General features: G+C 41.5%; 1 protein-coding gene and 1 long non-coding RNA gene across 15 annotated transcripts in view; one reads left to right on the forward strand and one right to left on the reverse strand.

The window, feature by feature from the left end:
• On the forward strand, positions 1–18013 carry LOC106032230 (uncharacterized). Its single transcript, XR_001204698.3, has 5 exons — positions 1–5388; positions 5927–6070; positions 10555–10726; positions 13932–14007; positions 16745–18013. It is a non-coding gene; the product is annotated as an uncharacterized lncRNA (long non-coding RNA).
• Positions 18014–18246: 233 nt separating this feature from the next.
• The window catches only part of ZNF827 (zinc finger protein 827), a 160192-nt gene continuing 155399 nt past the window's right edge, over positions 18247–23039 (reverse strand). For 11 of the 14 annotated variants that reach the window (XM_048071772.2, XM_013175072.3, XM_048071776.2 and 8 more), the window contains one exon: positions 18247–21478. In XM_048071772.2, the coding sequence (XP_047927729.1) occupies positions 20671–21478 (808 nt within the window). In that variant the 3' untranslated portion in view covers positions 18247–20670. Of the gene's footprint in view, positions 21479–22857; positions 23002–23039 lie in introns of all 14 variants that reach the window. The other 3 variants (XR_007166113.1, XM_048071777.2, XM_048071778.2) reach the window with 3 other exon arrangements.

The following is a 23039-nucleotide window of genomic DNA, read 5'->3' on the forward strand; positions in this document are numbered from 1 at the left end:
AGAGTATAAGGGTTACAGTTCAGTAGTCTTTACTCTGAGCCCCATGTATATTTACGGCCATGTTACTTAAGGTTGAAAAAATGCTCTTAGCAAGTTCATGCTCTCAGTGTGACTTACTCCTTTCATATCTAATCTCTCTGTCTTCAGTGACAGGACACAGTGACCCCTTCTTGACTACTGTTCTGCGGTAATGTCCTGCTTTAAGTAGTAGAAACCTGTTCCTTGATAGCTAATCTGCCTTCACCTTTCTGTAAATTCATTGCTTCCTGTTACATATGCTTGCTCGCTCTTTCTGTTTTCCTCATGTATGTTGCTTATTTATGAATCTGCAGTGTGTTACATGTCTTTCTGTGGGTTTTGAGATATTGGGGGGAGGGGTGTTGAGCAAAGCTAGAGCATACACGTTAACTTTTTTCTTTTTAATTAACCTTATGCGGCTCCCTTCCTAAAGTTTTCTTTCTTAAAGCAACTGTTCTGGTGTAAATATACTTACTTCTTTACTTTTTCTTGCTCATTGTTCTGTTGTTCCCCCCTTGGATGCACAGTCAAGAAGTAATATTATCCATCAGTTAAAATGAGAAATGTTTTTACAGAGCTTAGTGGTTCCAACACCATTTTTTCTGGATGTTCTAAAGTAGCTATCATTTGAGACATGATTGAATAGGGGGTAGATAAAACATGCATGTAAAGCAAAATCAGTATGTTCCCCTGGAATGTACAATTTGAACAATCTACAGTGTACAGTTTAACTAGTAACAGGATTCCTCTTGTAAAAAGTAGATCAGATACTCAGTGGTCATACTCCTTACAGTTGATTTACAAATAAGCCCTCCCCCACTTCTGCCGTATTAGAACATTAACAAAATTTGTGGATTGAGAGCAATTTCTTTTCTTCAAATGGAAAAATTCATAAGCAATTACAGTACATTTTTAAAATGGATGTACGATAGGCATATTCTGTTCCCTGCTGCCGTACCTAGGTATGGTTCATCTGATAAACGAGGAAAAGAAGAGCTGACATGCATCGTAGTCAACGGAGAAGATGTATTATGGAGCAGCAAGAAGGATGTCTACTCTCTTCCTCTCATGAGAACATAAGAATTATCTCAGATGTTTCACTGGCAATTCTCACAAATTGATGTGATACTTAGTGTTTGCTGTGTGAGGTTTAAAGAAAAGATAAATTCAATTCCCTTTTCTGTCTTTTAGATTTGTTTGTTGAGGGCGACTACTTTAATAATGTAGACAGTTGTACTTTGGAATTAGGTGATTTTGTTTGTAATCATGCTCTAGGGGTGGAAAAGTTAATGTATTCAGAAGTACTTGTAGTTTAAGTACATGATTGTTCACCTGTAGCAAAAAGCAAAAGCTTTACTACTCAGAATGCACTTCTTTTTTGGCACTTCTCCTTCATGATGAATTTCCTGTATTTCTCCATAAAATACTATGGCAAATTGACTTACATTAGTTACTTTCTGTGTTTGTTATGTTTAGATGTCTTTCACTGGTAGAGTATTGTAAAAAAAAAAAATAGTTTCAATTATTTAAGTTATTACTTTTAAAAATTATTGAGATAATCCCTAATTATGAATAATGTTATTTTTGTTTTGCTTCTTCTACTGAAAGAAACTTAGACCTAAAGATTCCGAGTACTGAGCTGACCTGCACTGTGGCTGGTGGTGATGGCTGAGGATATGTAGATTTAACGAGAAGATTGTCTCACTGATTGTGTGGCTCGTAGCAGTACAGAGTCACACTGCTAAAAGTTTCTCTCAGTCCTGAATCTATGACACAAAGATCCTGTTTGTAGTTTTCTAATTGCAAGTGGTGGAAGACAAGCGTAATGTTAGTTCTTATGGCTTGTTGCTTAGCAGCAGTGATCAGCAGAAGTGCAACCTTTTCTTTTCCTGTGACCTTGGTGAACCTTGGCACGGACAGAGCTCACCAGCAGAAGACAAGGATTTCTGAAGTGAAACCGCTGTTCAGTGTCTGCATTTGTGGCAAACCATCTCTTCTTGACCCCTTCATTACCTTTGCCCTTTAGTCTTCTTTGTCTCTCTCTCTCTCTCTCTCTCAAGTCTTTGAAGAAAACAGGCACCATCCTGGGAAGGTGGGGAGATTGAAAAGTTTAGAGATGAGTCAGCTGCGCTAAGACGTATTCTGCCACTTACGGGGGAAAAGGAGCTGAGCTAGTCCCCAGGTTGTCATGTCAGATGCTCCGCTCATGGCAGCAAAAAAAGCCACTGTATGCTTTATTTCTGTACCAAGATTAAACAGTTCGTCTGAATTACAACATTTCGAAGAGGGAGGGCTCCGTTTCATCTCTTGCAGGATGCACGTGGCTTTTAGTTTAGCTTCAGCCACTGCTCCCCACACCCATTTCCACTCCACACAATTCCTGGCTGTGTGTTTTCTCTTATTGGAAATGGTACCATTTTTCTACATCTTCACATCAGGAAGGGTGGCATCTGAGCACGTGCCTCAGTGTGATTGAACAGGGGTCCTAGAATGCAGGCTGAGTTTTGTCCCATTAGCGAGTCAGTTTTCCACTTTCGAGGTAGCAAATTCATGGGCAATGAGACAGGAAATTTCAAAGGGGAACTGGAATAATTAAAATAATCTTGTTTGGTCCACTGCCAACTCTTTCATCTTAGAAAACATTGCTCTGGAGACAGGCACAGATCCTGTAAATGAATCTAATCTGGATCTCTCTCATCTAATGTTTTGAACATGTATTCCTTACTAAGCAGCTAAAGTGCAAGGACATTTCTGTGGGACAGTTTGAATGGTTATGGTTTCCTAATTTTTTCCTTTATTGGCTGCTGCTTGAGAGTAAGACTGGAGTAAGTGGATTCTGAAGTTAATGTGGTGTTTTCTCATGTAAATTTCATCGTAAAATCACCAAAAAGGAAAGATTTTTACAAACAAGACTTACACAACTTACAAAGAAAAATGATATTGCACTGAAAAGGCAAAATGCAGATTTAATTATTGACAAGCTGGATAGAATAAGGCTTTTCTGGGTTTTTAGTTTTATAGATCCGGAGTTTTTGTAGTAAACACCTTGTTTGCATACCAAGAAATTGCAGCAGAAACAAACAAATTGCTAGAAATGTCAGGGGTAGATCTTTTTAATTTTATTCCTCAGCCAAATTCTCAGTAACTTCGTTTACTAGATTCTTCTTGATGAATCAGTGACAGTGATTTACGGAGAAAACAAAATTGCTTAGGAAGCTTTCTAACGGGAGAGCTAAAGGGCACACAATGTGACAGGGAACCTGAAAGCTCTCTGGGAACAGCTGCAGCCTTCTCGTCTCAGCTGCAGTATTTGCAGCGAGCCCTTAGATGGTGCTGTACAGCAGCGCTCAGCCCTGCCGTGCTCCTGCTGCATCCGGCGTGGCAGCTCCTCCGCAGGGTCACGCCACCCGAGGGATGCTTTTGCTCCAAGTCAGGGTCTGTCGTGATCACTTGGTAAACTTCCTGAGCAACTGCCTGACTTCTCGGCCAACTTATCTTGGACTACTGATAGAATTTGTTTTTATTTTTTAATGAAGTTCTCATATAAAAGAAAATTAATTCCAAAATGTTGCTTGAATAAATTATGGAAGCGAAAGTGACTCTCAGGGCCTGGGTGTTCCCAGCAGGGTGTTCCACACAAGTCAGAGCTTTCTGCCCAGTAGAGGAAACACTCCTCTTTCTCTCCAAAGTGTTATGCCCAGTAACTGGCAAGCTAATGTCTATTCCTGTCCTTTGTTTTCTATATATCCATGGATCCGTAGCCCAGATCTGAAAATTTTGCCTTAGCTCAAGTCTACAAACATGGATGAGGTATCTCTGGGCACTGTTAATTGAAATCAGTAAATGCAATCTGTCAGTAGAGACATATTAAATATTAAATTCAAACATAGATTTCAGTAACTGCTATAATTTAATTCTTATAAAACTTGAACCCTGTCATGTTTAAAAGTGTGTCAGATATATTGCTGTCTGTCTGTAAAATAAAGTGCTTTTGAATAATAGCTAAAGATTTTTTGAGGGCATTAGAGGATCACCGTGATCAAAGAACAGTATTCAGCCTGGGAACTTCCTCACATAAATGTGGATGTGGTACCAGGGCTTTCAGGTTAAATCTTCCATTCTGTGGAACTCACTTCATTTCTAAACAATTGTTGGATCCGGGACACAGATCTGGGGATATGAGCTGTGCTGTTAATTGCAAAGAAATTGAAATGGAATTTCCTTCAGCGGGATGGATCTCGAGCCACGAAGTTGGTTTTATTTGGAAGCCCTTGGTGAATTTCTGAAAGGAATTTGTTAGACAACTCTCAAATACTCTATCAGTATCTAGCCTTTTCTTTTATAGTGAGGCAGGAGAGAAGTGAGATGTTGAAAATAATTTGATCCCTGCACCTTGGAAAAGAGCTAAGTGAGTGAATTTTTCTAAGTTGGGAGTACAGCCTTCCTGTAGTTTTACTGTGTATTTATGCACATTCCTGTAATTTGGGAATGGATTGAATTGCTTCCCACCTTTTACCACAATTTGAGGGGATTAAGCCTAGGAGTAGCCTGCCAAAGCAAATTAAATAATTCATGTTTCCAGCATGACTTCATTTAGTTGTGACTTTTATTTATTTAGAGAGAGTGAGAGAGAAAGAGCTGGTGTTGTTACAATCTCAGTACTATTTTTTTAATCTCTGTAACTTCCTACAACCCAACCATTTTTTTTTTGACCTTTGAAATGTACCACGCTGCATATACTAAGTATCGATTGTGTGTTCTGCTCATCCCAGTAATTTTCATCCTATGGTCTCTGCATGCTGTTATTTTAGGTGTATCTTTTACCATTATGCAAGGTAACGAGTTTGTAATGTTAACTTGCATAATGGTATCTTTTACCATTATGCACCTTGTTAACATTACCCCAAATTCTGCAGGCACATAGCTGGAACAAATACCAAGTCTTTTTTTCCTGTGTGTTGAGAAACTCTGTAACTGAAATCGCTGACAAGTTAAATGTTACCAGGTGGTGACTTGTAGCCTAAAACTGGTGGCTATAGATTCTCACCTGTGGAAAGGGACTCCTGTAGCTGTGCTCAGTTATGTTCTTCCAGCTGCAGCTGAATTTCTGCCACGTTAAGATCCTTAAGCAGCTGCAGCAGTGTCACACTGATCTAGCATTTAGCTTCCTCAAAGCTCTGCTCAAATATTTGAACTCAGTAGAACACCGTGCTTTGAGTAGGCGAGTGTCACTACAGCTTTACAGAAAAAGAAACAGCCACTGAGAGGTTAAACCAGCTTTCCCTTACCACACAGCAAGTCAATGGTGGAGCTGGAATTACAGCTTGGGAGGTTCCTGGCTCTTGCTGCACTACAATGCTGTGTAGAAAGGTCATTTCCCAAAATAGTACTGAAAGTTCCCATTTGTTATTGATAATAGGGCAACAAAGGGCTCTAGCTGTATTAATAGGTCACTGTATAATGTCCTTAATAATCCATAATTAGCAACCCTGCAAAAATGTCAACATTGCATTTTTTTGGGGCGGTATCACTTCCACAGTTAGTTTTGTCTACTCTCAGTAGGTATTTTTATTTTGTCTCTTCTAAAACCACTTTAAAGGAAACAGACACATTCACAAAGTAGGCGTTAAATAGCCTCCCCGTTAACTGTCATGTTGGACCTCATATTGGACTCACCTTCAGATCCGTTCAGCTCCCCTTCCTCTGTTAGTACGTGCTTGTCATGGCACTTCAGAGTTTGACGGCAACTTTGAAGCTATCAAGCAGACTTCTGTCTGCCTGGAAGAAAAATGTGGGCTGTTGGAGAAGGCTGTATATTACCTTCTATACCTTCTGTGTATTACCTTCTCCTAAGGCTGATAATAGAGGGTTTTTTTGGTGGCAACATTTTCCCTGTGTTGTGTGACAGCAACCCAGCACTGGCATACTTTGGCAGTGTAGCAGCTGAGATGCAAGCATGGAACTCCACAAAGGCACCAGGTTTGGTGGTCTCCAGGGCTTCCAGGAAGGAAGGCAAACCCCATCACCATACAGCTGGACAGGGGAAAGGAAGGTGAGTACTTGTGAAGTTATTGTCACTGAGATTTAATCACAACCAGACTCAGTTCCTCCAGTGTACCTGGAGCTGGGGTGCCTGGTAGATATTGCTTGATTTTTTTAAATTTTTTTTTTTACTTTGCTTGTTATAATGTTCTATAAATCCTGAACTTAGAAATGGTAGCGGCACTCTAACTTATTGGCTTCAGCAGTCTACTACTGAAAGTTTCTGTTTCTTGTTTTTCCTCTAAATGAATTATTTGAACTTCCAGGTTATTTAGCAAATTAAGAAGGGTCATGGAGTAATAAATACGAAGCTTGAGTTTGTTCTTTTACTGGGCACCTAAATCTGTGCATCTGTAATTGACAGAAGAACAAATGGTGTTTTACGCTAGCCAAGTCTGAAAAATTCCAGTGAATGATGGTGGGAAGAGTGGCATTCACAAAACAAATAGTTATTGAATCAATTTATTTAGCCCTGTTTTGGTTTGAGTTAGTGTGAAGTGTTTCCAAACAGGCAAACCCCAAGAGAAAAACAAAACAAAACAGTGCACCTCCCCCCCAACAAAAAACAAAAACAAAAGCAAAAAAAAAAAACATAGATTGATGATTAGGAAAACAAAATGTGTAAGGAAAGTTAAGAAACCAGAGCATGTATAGCATAGGGAAATGGCAAGGGTGCTGTTCTCTCATCTTTATATCTGCAGATCTATGTATTCGAATTAACAAAGCAATAAGAGCATTATGTGCTGGATTTGCTTTTTAATACATGTTGGTTGAAGTAATTGGATCTATTGTTGTGGGCAGAGGGAATGCCAGCTTGGCTCTTACAGTCACTGACTTGTGAACATGACCTACTGGAGGTCGAAACACTGGAGAGCCTGCTCTGTTTAATTCTCAGAGGTAACAGTCATAATAGTTACTGCTTTGAAAAAACAATCTAAGTGATCCCTGCCTGTATCTAGTTTACTGTTTGTATTGAATTGTTTATATTTTTTATTTTTTTCATCTCTGTAAGTGGATTCAGAATTTTTTTAGTTTTTTTTTCTTTTTTTTTGAAAGCATAATTGAATTTTCACAACGGAAGTTTGTTAAATAAATCATCATAGATTGAACTGTAAATGCTAGTGGTTTTGGGTGATATTTTGGTACTTGTTCAGCCATCCTGCTTTCATTCCTCCTGCTGATCAAGCCAGCCAGACATAGTCAAACAGTCCTGCATAGGAAAAACAGTGTACTTTCAGCTTGAGGAAAGAAAAAAAAAAATCTCTTGTGATTGATGCCAAATGATTCCTGGTGAATGCTGATGGCTACATAATTTCAGCATTGAGTACATCTGCCTTCCCTGCTAGGGAACTCCAGAGAGACCTGAGAAAAAAACATCCTACAAAAAGAGACAAATGCTCTCTTTAGTGAGTCTCTCAGTTCACACTCCTGATCTTGCTGTTTGGGCAGTGCTAAGCTCCAGTCCCTGTGGTAGAAAGGGAGGCTTCAAGGTCTGTGTGGTTTGTATTTTCTGGCATCAGCTGGCTTAGTGGTTCTTCGTGGAATGAATCCTTTCAGAGAACTAGGGGAGTTGCTGTCAATCCTCAACTTTCCTCCTAGAAGTCTGTCATAACATAGTATTTTAACACTAACCATGCAATGAAACAACCCTTAGATTTTTGTAATCTATTATCAGATCTGCTGGAGTTAGAGAAAAGCAGGCATGGCATCGGTGACCATATCTCCTCCTGTAAGGTATACTTTCCTGGACAGTTCAGATAGGGGAAACTGAACTTCCTCAGAATTTCTTTCTCTTCCCCCTAAAATCCACCAAGGTATAGGTACCACGTTATCTGTATTGAAGAGTCAATTCGAGCTGATTTGAAAATTAGTTTTTCCTTCTGGTGAATAGCCTTCTTCCACCACACTGCTCCTTAAAAATGCTTATGTAAACGGCTGAAATCTGTGTCTGCTATCAGGCTGGTTGGGATCTGTGGGCAGGCTTACTCTGTCATGCTAGTAATGTTTTTTCTAGAACTAGGAGAATTCAGACCTCCTTAAATCTGGACTTGGACTTGCAACAGATTTGAGTATTTTTACCTCTTGCTAGACAGCCTTATTTTTAATTTGCTCTATGGCTTGCTCAGGGCAAGCAGCCTGCTGTATATCTGCCTGCACTTGTTTGGAATTGATGCAGTGCGCTGTGTTGTACTCAGATTTACAGCCAAGGTAAAAGGAACAACCACTTGTTACCGTCTTCTCCCGCCCCCCCCCCAACACGTCAACCACTCAGTGCTCCCTCAGAAGCACATTGGACTGCTCAGAACCAGGGGAAGTGTGCTAAAGGAAACAGTGAGCAGGGCCCTAAATCGATTGCCTCAGGTCTTGTCTTCTCCTGGGTTCTACGTTTCTGCCTTGCTTTCGACCAGGGCTCGTTCAGTGTTTGTGATGGGGAAGAACTACTGAGGATATAAAAGGCTTTGCAGCTGGAGGAGAGAAGATGCAGGGCAGGCAAGATCAAGACTCCCAGCTGTTGTGTAAATAACTTCAAGGGCATAACTTTTTCAAAAGGCCTGTCCCTGGTTAAATAGTTCAAGTCATTGCTATTAGCCAGGAAACCTCGGTTCTTTAGCCCTAATAGATCCAAGTTCATTTGGATCCCCCTCTCCATCCCCTTTTCCCTTCTTGATATCTTCTGTTTACATGGTGTGCCCTTACACAACCTATTCACCCCTCTGTTTTTCTGTGTGATTGTATTTTATAACTCTCATGACGGTGTATTTCTGCAATCTTTCAGCAGTGAACATATATAACCATCTATTTTGTTCCCTTTTTCCTTACTTCTGGCTTAGATGGAAAGCTGCTTTGAGCCAGTGTGGAATTCATGCTACTTTTAATTACAAAGAGCAAATTCCCACTTTTGCAAAGCTCCTCTCTTTCATTTCCTTCCTGATGGTATCTCCGCGTCGCTGTCTGCTGTCTGACGGACCTCTCTCTCGCTGGAGAAGGCAGCTTGTGGTTCTGGCAGTAAGAGGCACCTGACAGATGCAGCCCTCTGCTCCGCTGCTAGGTGTGATAAGGGAAAATGCATTTTGAGTTGGAGTTAGGAACGAAAAGAATCCACACTAGTTCCTGCCCATATCCTGACTGTTTCTCTTCAAAAGACAGAATGTCTATCATGCAATGGAGTCACTTGTGTTAGAGTATGAAGTCTTTATTTATAGATGTATATAAATAAAAATCAGGCTTCCTCTAAAAACTGTCATCCTGCATCTCCCAAAAGCTGAGGAATCTGGAGTTAATGAGTGAGGCTGAGTCTCGAGAAAGAGCACCTTTCACTCAGAAAGACTTGTTTGTTTTAATTTGGCTGCTGACATGGATTGCCTGCAGTTTCATCCTACAAAAAAAAAAAAAAAAGGAAAAAGAAAATATGTTGTTAAAGTGTTTAAAAAAGAAATATTACTGCACTGTAGTATTTGATATGATGTTTGCATTATTTCATATTTTGCCTAAAATAAATCCAGTATAATTGAGGGGGCATAAGATACAGTTGGCAGCTCAGACAAAATAAGATGTGCTACCAGAGATGAGGATGGATAAGTGCTTACGTAAGATCTTCATTATCTGACATTAATTGTGCGATGAAGATCATTGGAAGCAGGTGCCCTGAGCAGCTGGTGTGGCTGTCTGGTCTTCACCTTTCTAGGATGTAGGTTGGAACTATGCCATACTGTTCTGTCTTAAAAGGAGGAAAAGAATTGTGCTTTGGACTGGAAGTACCTGGAGGTTGGCTTCCATGTCTTATAAATTAAGAAAAGCCAGTCCTTTTACTTCAGTCAGCCTGTGATCCATGATGGATGCAGTCTCCGTTTCCTAGTTAGGTGTGCATCAGTCTCTTTTCTGACACCTCTCATGTCCAAAGTAACCTGCAGGGTTGTGGGTAAGAAAGGGTTGGTTCCAGGTCTGAGTGTCAACTCCGCCACTTAGTGACCTGAAGCCTGGGTGGGGGGTCTCACACAAGCTTGATTTTCCATGAGTAGGAGAAACTCTGCTTATTCACAAGAACAAGACTATGAGAAACATCAGCGTGGGCAAACGGATGGGGTTTCCTGTTTGGTGTGTGGACAGGCTGCTGTCCCCTCTCAGGCTGTCTGCCTGGTGTCCCAGATTGCCTTCTGGAGTTGAAAAAGGTGATGTTTTCTTCCCTGCAGCTTCAGAGCACGTGGCAGCTGTCTCTGGCCTGTGCCCACGGGTGGGAGGCTTCTCTTTGTCCTCATGCTTTCCTGGGAGAGCTTCCAAAGACCTTGGAACAGGCAGGAGGGGCCCTTTGCTTGAGGGTAGCTTTCTTTGTTGGCCATCCTCTTTACCGCCTTGGAGGGAAGGGGGAACAAGGTTACCATCAGGCTTCCTGTTGAATGCTTCCTTGGGATGGTGTAAGCGTTCAGCTTTCACTTCAGTAACAATATTACGTGCACTACTGGGCATTGCACGTGTTCTTTCCATTTCTGTTAACAGAAGAGAAGTCTTCAGTAAGTCCACTTCCACGGCTGGGCCTGTGAAGAGAAGATTGGAGGGATTGAGCAGTCTCCCTGTAGAAGCAGGATAATTGATTTGAACTTGTTATGACACTGCAACTTGTGATGACTCTTGGGCTGCCCTCTGCAAGAGCAGAGCAGGAGGAGGCAAGGTATGTGCGCTTCTGTGAGCACTGTTGTGGTAGCAGTTCTCTGGGTTTCAGTGTTTGCACAGTAAATTCAGTGTCAACATGTACAGACAGCAGATCTCAGAGGAGTTAGAGGTAACTAGCCTTTCTTTTTTGAGGTTTCTAGAGCAAGATGCAGAGCTAAGGGATTCTTTCAGTTTTTGCCCTGTCATGAATTGGCAGGTGACTTGGGAGGAGGTAGTCCCTGGTCATTTGGCAGTGCCAAGAGTGAGCTTTGAACCATGCAAGCTTTTGGCAGCTTGGGAACATTTGCAATGGTGACTTCAGAGTCCTGTCCTCTTTGTGGCTGCCAGCAACATTTTTTTGATGATCTGCTTTATTTTTATTTGGTTACTAAAAGCAAAAGTTAGGTGGCTCAATCCCGCTGTTAGTCTGTCCTGAGAAGCCTTAAAAAATAGGAAAAATAAATTCTGAACTATACAAAAACATACCACGCCCATGTTGTTTTGCTTCCCTATATGTGGAGTGGTCCTGAAGTCTCAAAATAAGAGCATAGATCTTGAGAAGTTATTGGTTAGGTGACAAAAAGCTAAGGCCAGGACTCGCATGACTCGTGCTGTCGGCAGCAAATATAAAAGTTGAAGAACTGTCCGTTACAGTGACGAAATAAAAAATTCTGGTGGAAAAAGTCCATTTTGAAGGAAAGCTCAGGAAAACCTCTCTGTATAAAGGATTTGGGGAGCTGGATCCAAAGGCAGTCAGGCAGCCCGTGGCTGGTAGTGCTCCTCAGGAACCGCACACTCTGCTCCACAGGAAATTCTTGCGTCTTTAGAAACTTGTCTGACAGCAAAACATTCCACTGGGAGAAACCTCTGAGCAATCCCAATGTATGGATTTTTTTCTTTCTTTCTTTCTTCTGAAGTGTTAGTCAGCAGCATTACCGTGAGAGCAGAATACTGGCAGGAGCTGCGGGGTGAATGGGCCAGTTGAGGAGGGTAAACACTTTTGCCACATATGAAAGTAAACTGTGAGCGAAGTGAACTTGTTGTGCACGTGCTGAGGTCCAGAGGAGGGTAACAGCGCTGCTCACAAGTGAAAAATGGTTTATTCCTGGTAAGAGTGAGCAGAACAGGGCTGGCCACGTTGGGCACGTATGGTTGGCTGCTATAAAATAGCTTGGGGAAGGCTAATCAGGAACTATTTGTGTAATCCAAGCATTGAGGGGGCAATTTAGTATATTACTGGGTTGCAGGCTTGCAGCAAACAAAGTACTTTTTCCCACATAGTGGGTTTTCATGTAAATTGTGGAACTCAGTGCTGGACATGTAAGTTTAAAGACCGGATTCGGTGAGAGGAGGCCAATCCTGCCTCCCTTTCATAAGTAAGTACTTTTGTCTTGCACAGTCACGTTAGGAAGACCTTGGATATAAATTACTATTGCAGCACCAAAGGACCCTTAGCTAAATAGAGCTTAAAAGAAAATACCACCAGATTCTCTCTTTTTTTTTTTTTTTCCTGTTAAGTTCCTGGTTACACAAGCTGAGCTGGGCCAGCTTGTGAGGGGGCCAGCACCTGCGCTGAGTTCTTCCATCTGGGACCGACTCCCGGGCTCAGTCGTAAACCAAAGCTGCTGCAACCGTGCTAACGAAGGTGCTCTGAACAGCAGATACACCTGTATAGAAGTGTATGGTAACCTTTTGTAGTGTACACAGCATTGCTTTCCAATTAAAATTGGATGTGAACTAAATTTTATTATGAAATTAATTAGTTTTAATAGACTAGTCACAGGAAAATAACCATGTGTTTATCACAGAATGAGGTATTCTGACGTGTCTGAATTTGGGTAAGTGATTACGTGCACCCTTAATTATATTTTCCTGGTTTGAATGGCTGGAGGACTGTTCTTCGTGGCTCTGTCTTAGAGGAATCTGTCACTTTGAATAGGAATGAAACTTGACTGGTAAAAATGCAATCTTGCCACAGTATCACCATATAACTGGATCTTATTTATTTTTAATTGACATGTCACCTTAAAAGATGCAATGCATATCTTTAAATTGCATTAACATTATATTCAGATCTTTTCATTAAGTGCTGGGTGTGCAGTCCCATTAAAAATAGGTAGCTAGCTATAAAAACATGAAGTCTTAATGCTTGCTTACTAAATATTCAGAGTGCAAACAGACATCGCTGATAATACATGTGAATGGAGCTATCCTGGTGTATTTTAAAAGTGTCACAGGCATGAGTGACAGACACCAGTGTATGCATATTATTTCAAATCAAACTGATGGAGTGCACACTCCTAAAGCTATTTATTTTTATTTATATTCCCATGCCATTTTATTTTTATTTTTCCTCAATTTCGGGAAAAAAGAAGATACTATGATTTTATTGCTAAAACAACTGCTGTGTCTAACTGTAATGGAATGCAATTGTATGCTGTGTACTAGAAAGTCTAGATGTCAGGAAAATGTTAATCCCTACAACACTAGAAATGCAAAACATGTATAGTTTAGCATAATTTATTTTGCTGGTTCTAGCAAGAAATTCTGTCTGAATCTCCCCACACAATTTTAGAGTTGTTGTTCCTACAGGGAAGCCAAGTGACTTTGTGCTCTCCTCAAGCAGCAGTTGCTCTCAGTGCCCAGACAAACTCTGTGTGCATGAGGCTACGCAGCGTGAGACGTGCAGTGGGGTAGGGCGTGCCTGAAGCTGGCTCCATCCCTGGGGTCTGGCTTGGTGGCAAATTAGTCGGTGCTGGGCATTGCGCTGGTAGCGCTGCTGTCGCGGGTGTAGCAGCAGGCCTTTTCTGATCGGGGCGAGACCAGGCTAGTGTGGTTATTTGCAGCAACATGCTTGAGGAGAGCAAGCCAGGGAAAGCATGCTCATATTCATTCATGCAATCGTATGTAAATAGGTTCTAAAGTCCTACTCAACTATGCATGAGCACGTTGGTTACATCTTTGACCCTCCCAACTGGCTTCCTGTTAAATCTGTTAAAAAGGAAGGTCTCCAGTCTACTGTGTGAATGAAAATTCCAGTCCTAAATAACAGACAGGGAAAGAATCAAGAAAACATTTGCTATTTTCTCGTTTGTTTTCTTTGTTTTTTAACCAGCCAGAAAGCGAGGCCTATTTTTGGTTTTGGTCACATTAGGCTGTGCTGAATGTTGGCATGAAGTTCTAGGAGCTCAGTGATAGCATTTTTCTATTCTTTATTTAAACAGGCACCTTCCCAGAAGAGTTACAGCACAAAGTTCGCAGTTCCAATGAAATGATGTCTGAGAAGTGCTGGAAAAGAAGGTATGTGATAGAAATTAGAGGCTTGAAAAGTAATGTAGAGCAGAAATATATGCAAACAACAGAGAATACTACAAGAAATCAAATAGTCTTCATGCTAAATTGGAAAACTATTTTTTTTCTTTTTTGTATTTTTTTCCCCCCCGAGTTTTGCAATGTGTTTTATTTTAATCAGAGTTGAGGGGGAGGGAAATGGAACAGTAAGATTTTTTTTTTTAAAGCTAGTATGAAAAGCTTCCCCCATACAGCCTTAAAGTAGGGAAATAGGTTGCAGAACCTTCACATGGCTGCACAAGAAATGCCAGATTATCACTTTTTACTCTTCCATACACCTCTGTCTACAACTGCATTTTACTGTTGTTGCTGGTGTTTGGTGTTTTTTTTTGGTTTATTTGTTTTTTGTTTTTTAACCTAATGGAAAATTTCCTGTTGGTGCCCCTTGCAACTGTTCTGTGCCTGCTCTGAATCATGTTTCTCTCCCCACTTCTTTCTTTCTTTTCTCTTTTCTTCTGTTTTCTCTCTTTTTCTTCTCTTTCTCTTCTATTTCTTTCTTTCTCTTCTTTTTCTCTCTTCTCTCCCTCCCTCTCTCTCTTTCTCTCTTCTCTCCTCAGTGGGTACTTAAGAGGGTCGTACATGTAAGTATATCCACAGCCAGGTTCTTCAAAAAGCAGCTGTTGTGCACATGTGGCAGCACAACAGCTGCATTTCTGATGTGTTGCCTGGTATCCAGCAACTGGCTGGCTTCCTGGTATACATAGCAGCATTTTCCCAAGAGGCACACAACAAGCCCACAAGCCAAGTAGAATTCTGCTCTGTTTCAGATGTAACCTGTTAACTCAGCCTAGATTTGCCAAAACACATGTGACTTCGAAAGAGCCCTGACTGGCTTGATGCTGGAAGTGCTGTACCCCAGCTGACGTGTCCTCCTCCCACTGAAGTGGGCAGCAGGTCGTCCCCTGCAACTTTCCCTCAGGTTCCTTAGGCCCAGGTGGTGACTGAAGACAAGATTTTAAAAAGTGACTGATAAACAGAATTAGTTGCTCAAGCTGAGGCACCTTGAAGATGCTTATCTTGCTGGGGGTATGACCTCAAGGCACTAAATCCACACCCATCCCTTTTCCAAGGGCTTCTGCTGGACACTCAGGCCCTGGCTCCCCATGTCCAGAATTAGCTGTTTCAAAACAGCTAATTTAGTTTCAAAGACGTCATTGCAAAAGACCACACACCTTCCCCTCGCAGGCTACTTGAGTGCATCTGTGATGAGAAGATGGCATTCCACTTACTGCCATCCCACAGACAAAGCCGTGGTTGGCAGACCTCTGGTTCGAGTGATTGTGCTAGCACTTTATTAGCTCTCCGAAAATATATAGCAGAGAAGAGGCTATGCAGGCTCTGCACAGTCTGCCTGAGCTCTGACCCCTCGGGCAAGAGGCTAGATTGCTTTTACAGCCAGTACTTAACCTTTCTGACGAGACTTGTCAACAAGGAAACCAATTAGCAGCAGATATGATGGCAGATGATATAATGCAGACGCCTGTTTGTTAGGAGCACAACTGATACGTTTTTAACACAACATGTATTTTAAAACATGGCTCTGAATTAATGACGCCATCCCCCACAAAAATCACTCTACAGTTGAGTTTCTGTCTTTAAGGTTTTTTTCAAAGTCTCTGCCTTAAGCCTTGTTCTGGTGGACTTATGGCAGGTGCAAGATCATAAGAAATAATGAAACTTTTGAATAATCAAAAAATTTCTTCCACTTTTCAATATTTTTAAATTAACATTGATGGCATATTCAAAATATATGGAGCTGCAGAATGTGAACAGGGCAGTTCTTGCCATCTGGAGTGGGTCTAGACAGAAACTGAGCTGTTTTCTATGACCACACAGATGTATATTGGTGTGTATATAACAGAAGAAAACTAGTTCAGGGAAACTTGAGTTAATTGATTAACACTGTGCAGATCTACAAGCACGTTGTAGCCACCTGCTGGAAAGGACAGTGGCTCTTTATCACATAAATATGTGACACCAATACCTCCGTTTGGGTGCAAATAAGGTTCCTCTGTCACAAATACAGAAACATGGTTTTGCAGAGGTGGGATGGGGGGAGCTAGGGGTAGAGCTTAACAGGACAGCTGATGTTTTGGTTGAGATTTGGCCTGATCTTTTAAACAAAAGTTTACAGTAAAACACAATGTCAGGAGCTACTAAAGGACCTGCTAGCTGACTTAAATGATAGCTGACTATGTGTCCAGGCAGGACAATTCAATCCTCTGGCTCTGGCCGTTCCTAGAGAAATTGTTCTCTTTGGAAGAGAAACTGGACAGTACCACAGCATTGCATGCTACAACATGTCAGGTCATAGGGATGCACACACTTCGAGAACCAGCCGTGTCCCCTCTCCTCCACCAGCCCAGATGCTCTTTGACTCACTCTGTACACATTCTCTGTTTGTTTGGACTGAACCTTTCAACCAACGTCTTAAACCTTTTTCTCAAGTCACCGAACAGTTACTATCATTTACAACAGACCTGTAACAATTTACAGTTACTGTTTTAAAACCATCAAGATACAATCTGCGTTTGGTGGATCAATCTCTGAGATATCTTTCAAAATCAAACCCAAGAATTTGCATGATCTGCTTTTAATTGCTAGGATAACTACAGTGCAAAAAAAAAAAAAAAAGCACAACCAAACCAAACCAACAACAATAAACCAACAGAATTTCCTTTTACAGCACAAGAGGAAAGACCATCTCTGTGTGAACATAGTCGACTTACCATTCTAACGCCAGCGCTATAGAAGCCTTCCCTCCACATAAGCAGTCACCAGCAGGAGGAGGACCGGTGGATTCAGCACATGAGCATTAACAGCACTGCATTCTCTACCAGGTACTGATAGAAGGCCTGGAAATTAACATCCCTCTCCCAGTAGAAAAATAAAATCTTTTCAGTTGATTAGACCTTAACACTGTCCCAGCTGAGGGCAAAAGACAATTAAATTTATTGAATGTTAACATTAACTTATATTAATGGATAATTTTTGTCTAATGCATACCCAGATTTTTTTTTTCTTTGGTTAGTGTTTATAAACTCTTTTTCTTAACATGTTAAGTATCTTTTTGTGTTCAATGTGGCCAATAACATCTTTGCTTAACCAGAGCTTTCCTGTCTGATTTAAATTGTTGCTAACATCTTACCTCTTTTCCGTGTATCATCTTGTCTTGTTGGAGAATATGCCTCCATTCTTCCCCCCCACCCCCCACCCCTTAAATCAAGCCTAAAATCTACTCAAGGTGGTCTATAACAAGACAGGAAGGAAAAGCAAAAAGAAACTAAGGGTATAGCCAACCTTTTTAATTAGAGTATATTGTACTTCCAAACTGGATACACTAGAAATTGGCAATGCAACATAAGATGCAAAGGAATATACCAGTTACTGTCAAAATGACCCTGTACAGCCTTATAATGCAAAAAGCTTTATACAATACAAATTTTTATTAATGTACACAAACCTTGACAGAAGGATATCTGAACATAATACAACAAGTTAAAAAAAAAGACAGAAGAAAGAAAAAAGTACTGAGAACTTTAACTGAATTACTCAATGGAAAAACACACTACCTTTCATTAAAGAATGCATAGGGATAAACCAGTATGAAATTAGCTTCATGGTGGGGGGGAATTTATCAGAACTGTTGGTCTTTATAGTAGGAAGGGGTATCTCTGGAGAACATTCCTTTTTTTAGTCTTGAAACTGCAAACCAATTATTTTAATATGCATGAGCTCTGATAAATACTGTTTTTCTTTTTTCTTAAAAAAATAAAAACCTCCTAACACACTTTTCCTTACAGAGAAAACTTCTATAACTTACCAGAAAGAATGAATTTATCCTTTCCAAAGTGCTAAACAAATTTCCCAGGTACATTAAACATTACTATGTCAGATACTGCTACAGTGGACCATCGATGAACACATGGCGTTTGTATGCTGACAGCTCCTTCTTGGAAGTTCCAGCCCTAATTACATTGCAGTTTGAGTTACAGAAAGTAGCCTAGTAGTATTTATACTTCCTCCTCCTAGACGGCTGTACTTTACCTGTTGGTTTGAAAAATAAGCTTTCTGAGTTGGAAGTGTTTCCTCTGCTATGGTGGGGTCAGAGATAGATGCGTTGAGTGTATTGTATAGAACTGGTATAGTTTCCGGATGCAGATTGCATATTTCATGCTGTTGAGATACTTTTTTTTTTTCCCTTTGTGTATTTACTAATACAGCACTTTCTATTTTGTCTGTACTCCCAGGGGGGTTACCAGGAGTTCTGATGGAGTAAAGCATGGCAAACAGGGCCCTGAGTTACTTGCATTGTTTTCTAAGGTTTATACGTGCTTTGGAACAGATGGCTTTTCTTTACTGCGTAGACAGACAGAACTGCCACATGCTCGTTAGAACCAAAACTGTCTGCTGGAATGTAAACAAAATGGTGGGACTTCTCTGCCCTTCAATTAATAATTCCAAACAATAACTGGCTACTGTTTTGGATGTCTCCCCCTTGTAGATAGCTTCCAGGATGTTAAACAGGAGTGCACAGATCAGGATGTACTCCCTGAACAGGAAGAGTTTGGTCATGACAGTGGAGAATGTTTGGCCATCCCAGTGCAAAACAAACGTAGGAATCTTGATCACAGATTAAATGATGCAAATTTTGCATCAAAAAGTATTTCTACACATGCTTCACTTAAGAAGTAATGAAGATTGAGATTATGCTTCTACTTGCGCGTATGGCTCAGAGCCTTTGTGGACCAGAAATGCCTTCCTGAACTGGGGCACTGCTTTAGTGCTGTCACAGACAAGGGGCTGGCTCCAACTGGTCTGTCAGGATCTCTCCATCCCACAACAACCTGTAGAAGAAGCTGCTTCAGGACAGCATGAGGGTGGGTAGCACATCAGATGCGTCTCAGCACCTCTCTTACAATGGCTTGGCCAAGGGAGGGAGAGGGGGGACTGAAAAAAGCTAGGTCAGACATCTCCAATACGTGGTGAAAGACAGCGAGATCCAATTCCAAGAGACACCATGGAAAATGATAATCCAGTAAGAAAGCATTCCTGTAAGTCATGTGATAATTTTGAAATGCTTCATATTTCATACTTCCAATTTTAATGCAGAATATTTTTAATTCTGATCTTTCTTCCTGGATATTAAGTTGTCTATGAAACAAATCAATTAACAGTCAGCTTTTCTTCTTTAAGATCGCTGTTGTCATTTTGAGATTAACAAAGGTTATACAACCAATCCACATTTGCTTCTTCCTGCAATAAAGTGCTACATATAACATGTCATTTTAATGACCACAAAGTAAGAGCATTAAATAAGTATAAAGTTAGCTTCCTAGCAGTGTACACTCTATCAGCCATTAACAAAAAGGAATAAAGTATTACTAATAACATAGAGGGTATTGATAGGACCATAGAATCTGCAAGTACAATTGAAATAGTGAGGGTATAAAAGAGAACTGTATGGTTCAAACAGTATCTTTTTTATAGCTTGATATTTCAAAGAAGTTACTGGTACCTTTTCAAATATACAGTCATATTACCTTCACCCCACAGAATTTTTTTCTTTTTTTTTTTTTTTGCAAGTGAGAAACAAACTAGTGCAAGACTAAAGCACTGTGCAAATCTGCCTTTTTTTTTTAGTCTGAGTATTTATACCCAGAATTTATCCATACCCTTTGTAAAAATCCCCTTTGCTGGATTTTTTTCCACCATAGATTTCTAGTTGTACAAGTTGTTCCTGCAAACTAAAAGGTAACCACTGCATAATACAGCATATATATATCTATACATAATATTTATATGCCCTTTTAAAACAAAAGATGTATGCTATGGCCCAGGCTCAGGTGTTTGTTACACCTGCGTAACAGCTGAGAATTGGGCCTGCTGTGTGGGTGTGTAGACTGCACACACTGCATATGCATGTGCGTGTATACACACACACACACACACACTTCCATCGTCATACTCTCACCCTGCCGTGCTGAAAGCCATTTCTTCCTCATCAGCTCTACCCAAAATCCTCAGACCTTGACAACTCAATACAAGGCAGCAAACAACTAAAGGAAGCTGCAAGCAGCACTGAAATCATACACCAGGCCACCCTGAACCAAGAGTTACTCCTGCCACAACTCTACAGTTCAGGGGGGCAGAGTGCAGGGAAGGAGCAAGTGTGTTCAAAGGGGAAAAATAATAATTAAATAAGCCAAGACAAGGGATGTGCAAAAGCAGTGTCATGGCACGCTACAGACAGACTCTCTTTCACACACCCACACGCACACGAAGACCAAAAATAAAATGCATCAATATGTAATCTTACAAGTGCTGATTGCCATTAAGGACACTCGTTTTCAGCTTAACAAGACAAAATAGTTTCTTAGATAAGAGTACTGGGAACATGCCTCTGAAGGTAGAAGTATGCAGTAGGTCACCTCTTGAAGATTTAATAAAGCAGCTTTCATGTCAATGCAATAAGTATACACAAAGCCATTTTCTAAACCTTACTAATGGTATAGTACAAGTGTTCGTTACCTCTTCGGTCTATGGTTTGCAGCAATGTATGTATACCTGCTGGGTTTGTCGGGGTATTTTTGGTACAGAATGGAACTGCCCTCAGACAGTTTCTGCCCTTTCTGTTAGTCCAAGATAGGCAAGGAAGGAGTGTTTAGGTGAAGAGGCACCTCCTGGTGCAGTCTGAGGTCTGGGTGGATGGAATGTGAGATCGTAGTGGTTTTTGGGGAAAAACATTGTTAAAGGAATAAGGTGGGCAAACTCTGAGTTCCAGTATTTATCAAAGCACAGGGAAGTGCCGTTGATGGCCAAGGCTTTCACCGCCAGGTTTGGCTCTGCCCCACTGCTGTGTGCAGCCGACAGAGCCACTGTCTGCAGAGCCTGGGAGGCAGACATAACTGAGAGGGGTGACAGGAGGTTTCTGGAGCTGTTCACTGGTAGGAGTGGACTGGCTTCCTTGGAGGCTGAATACTGGCCCTTCTTCTCCTCTTCGGAGCAGTCCCCGATCTGGTGCTTCTTCACATGGCGGCTGAAGACAAAAGGGTGGGTAGTCTTGAACAGGCACTCATCGCAGCTGAAAGTCTGGCGTGGAGCATGCTTCAATTTCTTGTGCAAGTTGAGATTGTCTTTGCGTTTGCAGCTGTAGCTGCACTGGTCACAGTGAAAAGGGCGCTCGCCAGTGTGGACACGCACGTGTTCGATCAGCTTGTTGGCTGTCTTGGACAGGTAGCCACACTGGTCGCACTTGTAATGGTTGCCAAGCCGGTGTTCTCGGATGTGCATCTCCAGCTCTAGCTGATTTGCTTTCACTGTCTGGCAGATCCGACACTTGTACTCCATCTTGTAGTGAGTCTTCAGGTGGCACTCCATCGCTGCGGGGCGGTTAGTGGAGTAGATGCAGAACGGGCACCTGGCAACACAACACGGAAGGGCATGGAGAGAGAAAAGAGGAGTCACTCAGCTGGAAGACCTGCATTCCTGGGTTAACCCCGTCATTCAGCCCCTCTCTGACTTACTAAAGCAGAAAAAAAAGGCACTTAGCCCTCCCTGTACAGTCTGTTTAGAATATTTAGTGGATCTTGACATGCCTCTACTTAGAGTAGCTTTGCCCACTAATGGTGGCAGAGCTCGCTCGTTCCTTGGAAAGCACCTATTCACTCTGAAGGAGCATCCCTTAATCTTACCGGCTTACCTCAGTGGGGCAGGTTCTGCAAAGCAGGCCAGGTTGTGCAGAGTGGGTGACAGGCTCACAGGTACTTTGTGTAATGATATTAGTGTTTGCACAAAGTCACTTTTGCCATTTTTTCCTTTCAGAACTGGTTTAAAAAATGAATGCTTACAGACGAATATGAAAGCAGCTGTTTAAGTAAAGATGGAATAAACTTGTAATACCACATGTACAGCAAAAGCCTAGAAAATTCCTTTTATGTGACCTTGAACAATAAGCTAGCTGGGTATTCGGCTAGAAACAGCTGAAAGTTGGTCTGCTGGATGATTTGTAGAGATTCCCAGTGCTGGGAGATGAGCTAGTCCACGCTCAAAGGGTGTGTGTGCTTGGCAGAGCTTGCCTACAGCTGCCTCTGCCACAGCAGGAATTGTTCCTGTGGGGGAACAGGATGTGGGCTCTGCTTACTCACAGCAGAAAGCGTCCGGACCGGGGTGGACATGGCAAAGGGCCTCACCCCTGGTTCCTGGACCAGGAAGGGCTGAGAAGGCTGGAGCCTTGAAAGCTTGGAAGTAAGCCTGAGCTGAACAAGCCTGGACACCAGCGAAACCAAAGCACACCAGCTTCTGCTTGATGTTGTTAAGAGGAAGCTGGTGAAGACAGCTACCTGCCAGAAATCTCTGCTACATTAAACAAAGCGTACTGCCTTCTAGGTCTAGCTCGTGAGCTAGAAGAGCAAGCCTAGATAAAAAGATAGAGCTCATGGACCAGGGTGCTGTCTTACAGATGCCTCCATCTCCCGCTGGTATGCATTCACCATTTAGCAGGTCTGCCACTTGTGCTCTATCGTTTAAGATAAGTTCTAAGCAGAGATCCTCTTGCTCCATGTTTGTTTTCCCTTGCTACAACTGGTTGCACATACAGGTTTAATTTTATCTAGCTAATAATCGAGAGACTCTTGAGCACAGTGAACAATACAGGAGGACAAACAGATAGTAGAACATCCAGACATTTTTCCTGATGCAACATCAAGTACTCTGATCCAGAGAGGGAGCCTGGCACTGAGGCTGCTAAAGCAATTAGCTCTATTGCAACAGAGAACTCAGCTGTCTATACACACATACCTCTCCTGGGCTGGGTGCTCTCTGGATCAGAATCTCAGATTTTGATCTGGAGCTGGAGGAATCATGTTATTTTCTCTTCCCCCACAGCAAACAGGAGACACAAAAATACAATTTACTTAGATCTCTTCAGGCTCTTCTGGATGCCTTAAGAAAAAAAAAAAATCAGAGCTTTTTCTTAGGTG

Source organism: Anser cygnoides, chromosome 4 (assembly GCF_040182565.1).
Source record: "Anser cygnoides isolate HZ-2024a breed goose chromosome 4, Taihu_goose_T2T_genome, whole genome shotgun sequence".
Lineage (NCBI taxonomy): Eukaryota > Metazoa > Chordata > Aves > Anseriformes > Anatidae > Anser > Anser cygnoides.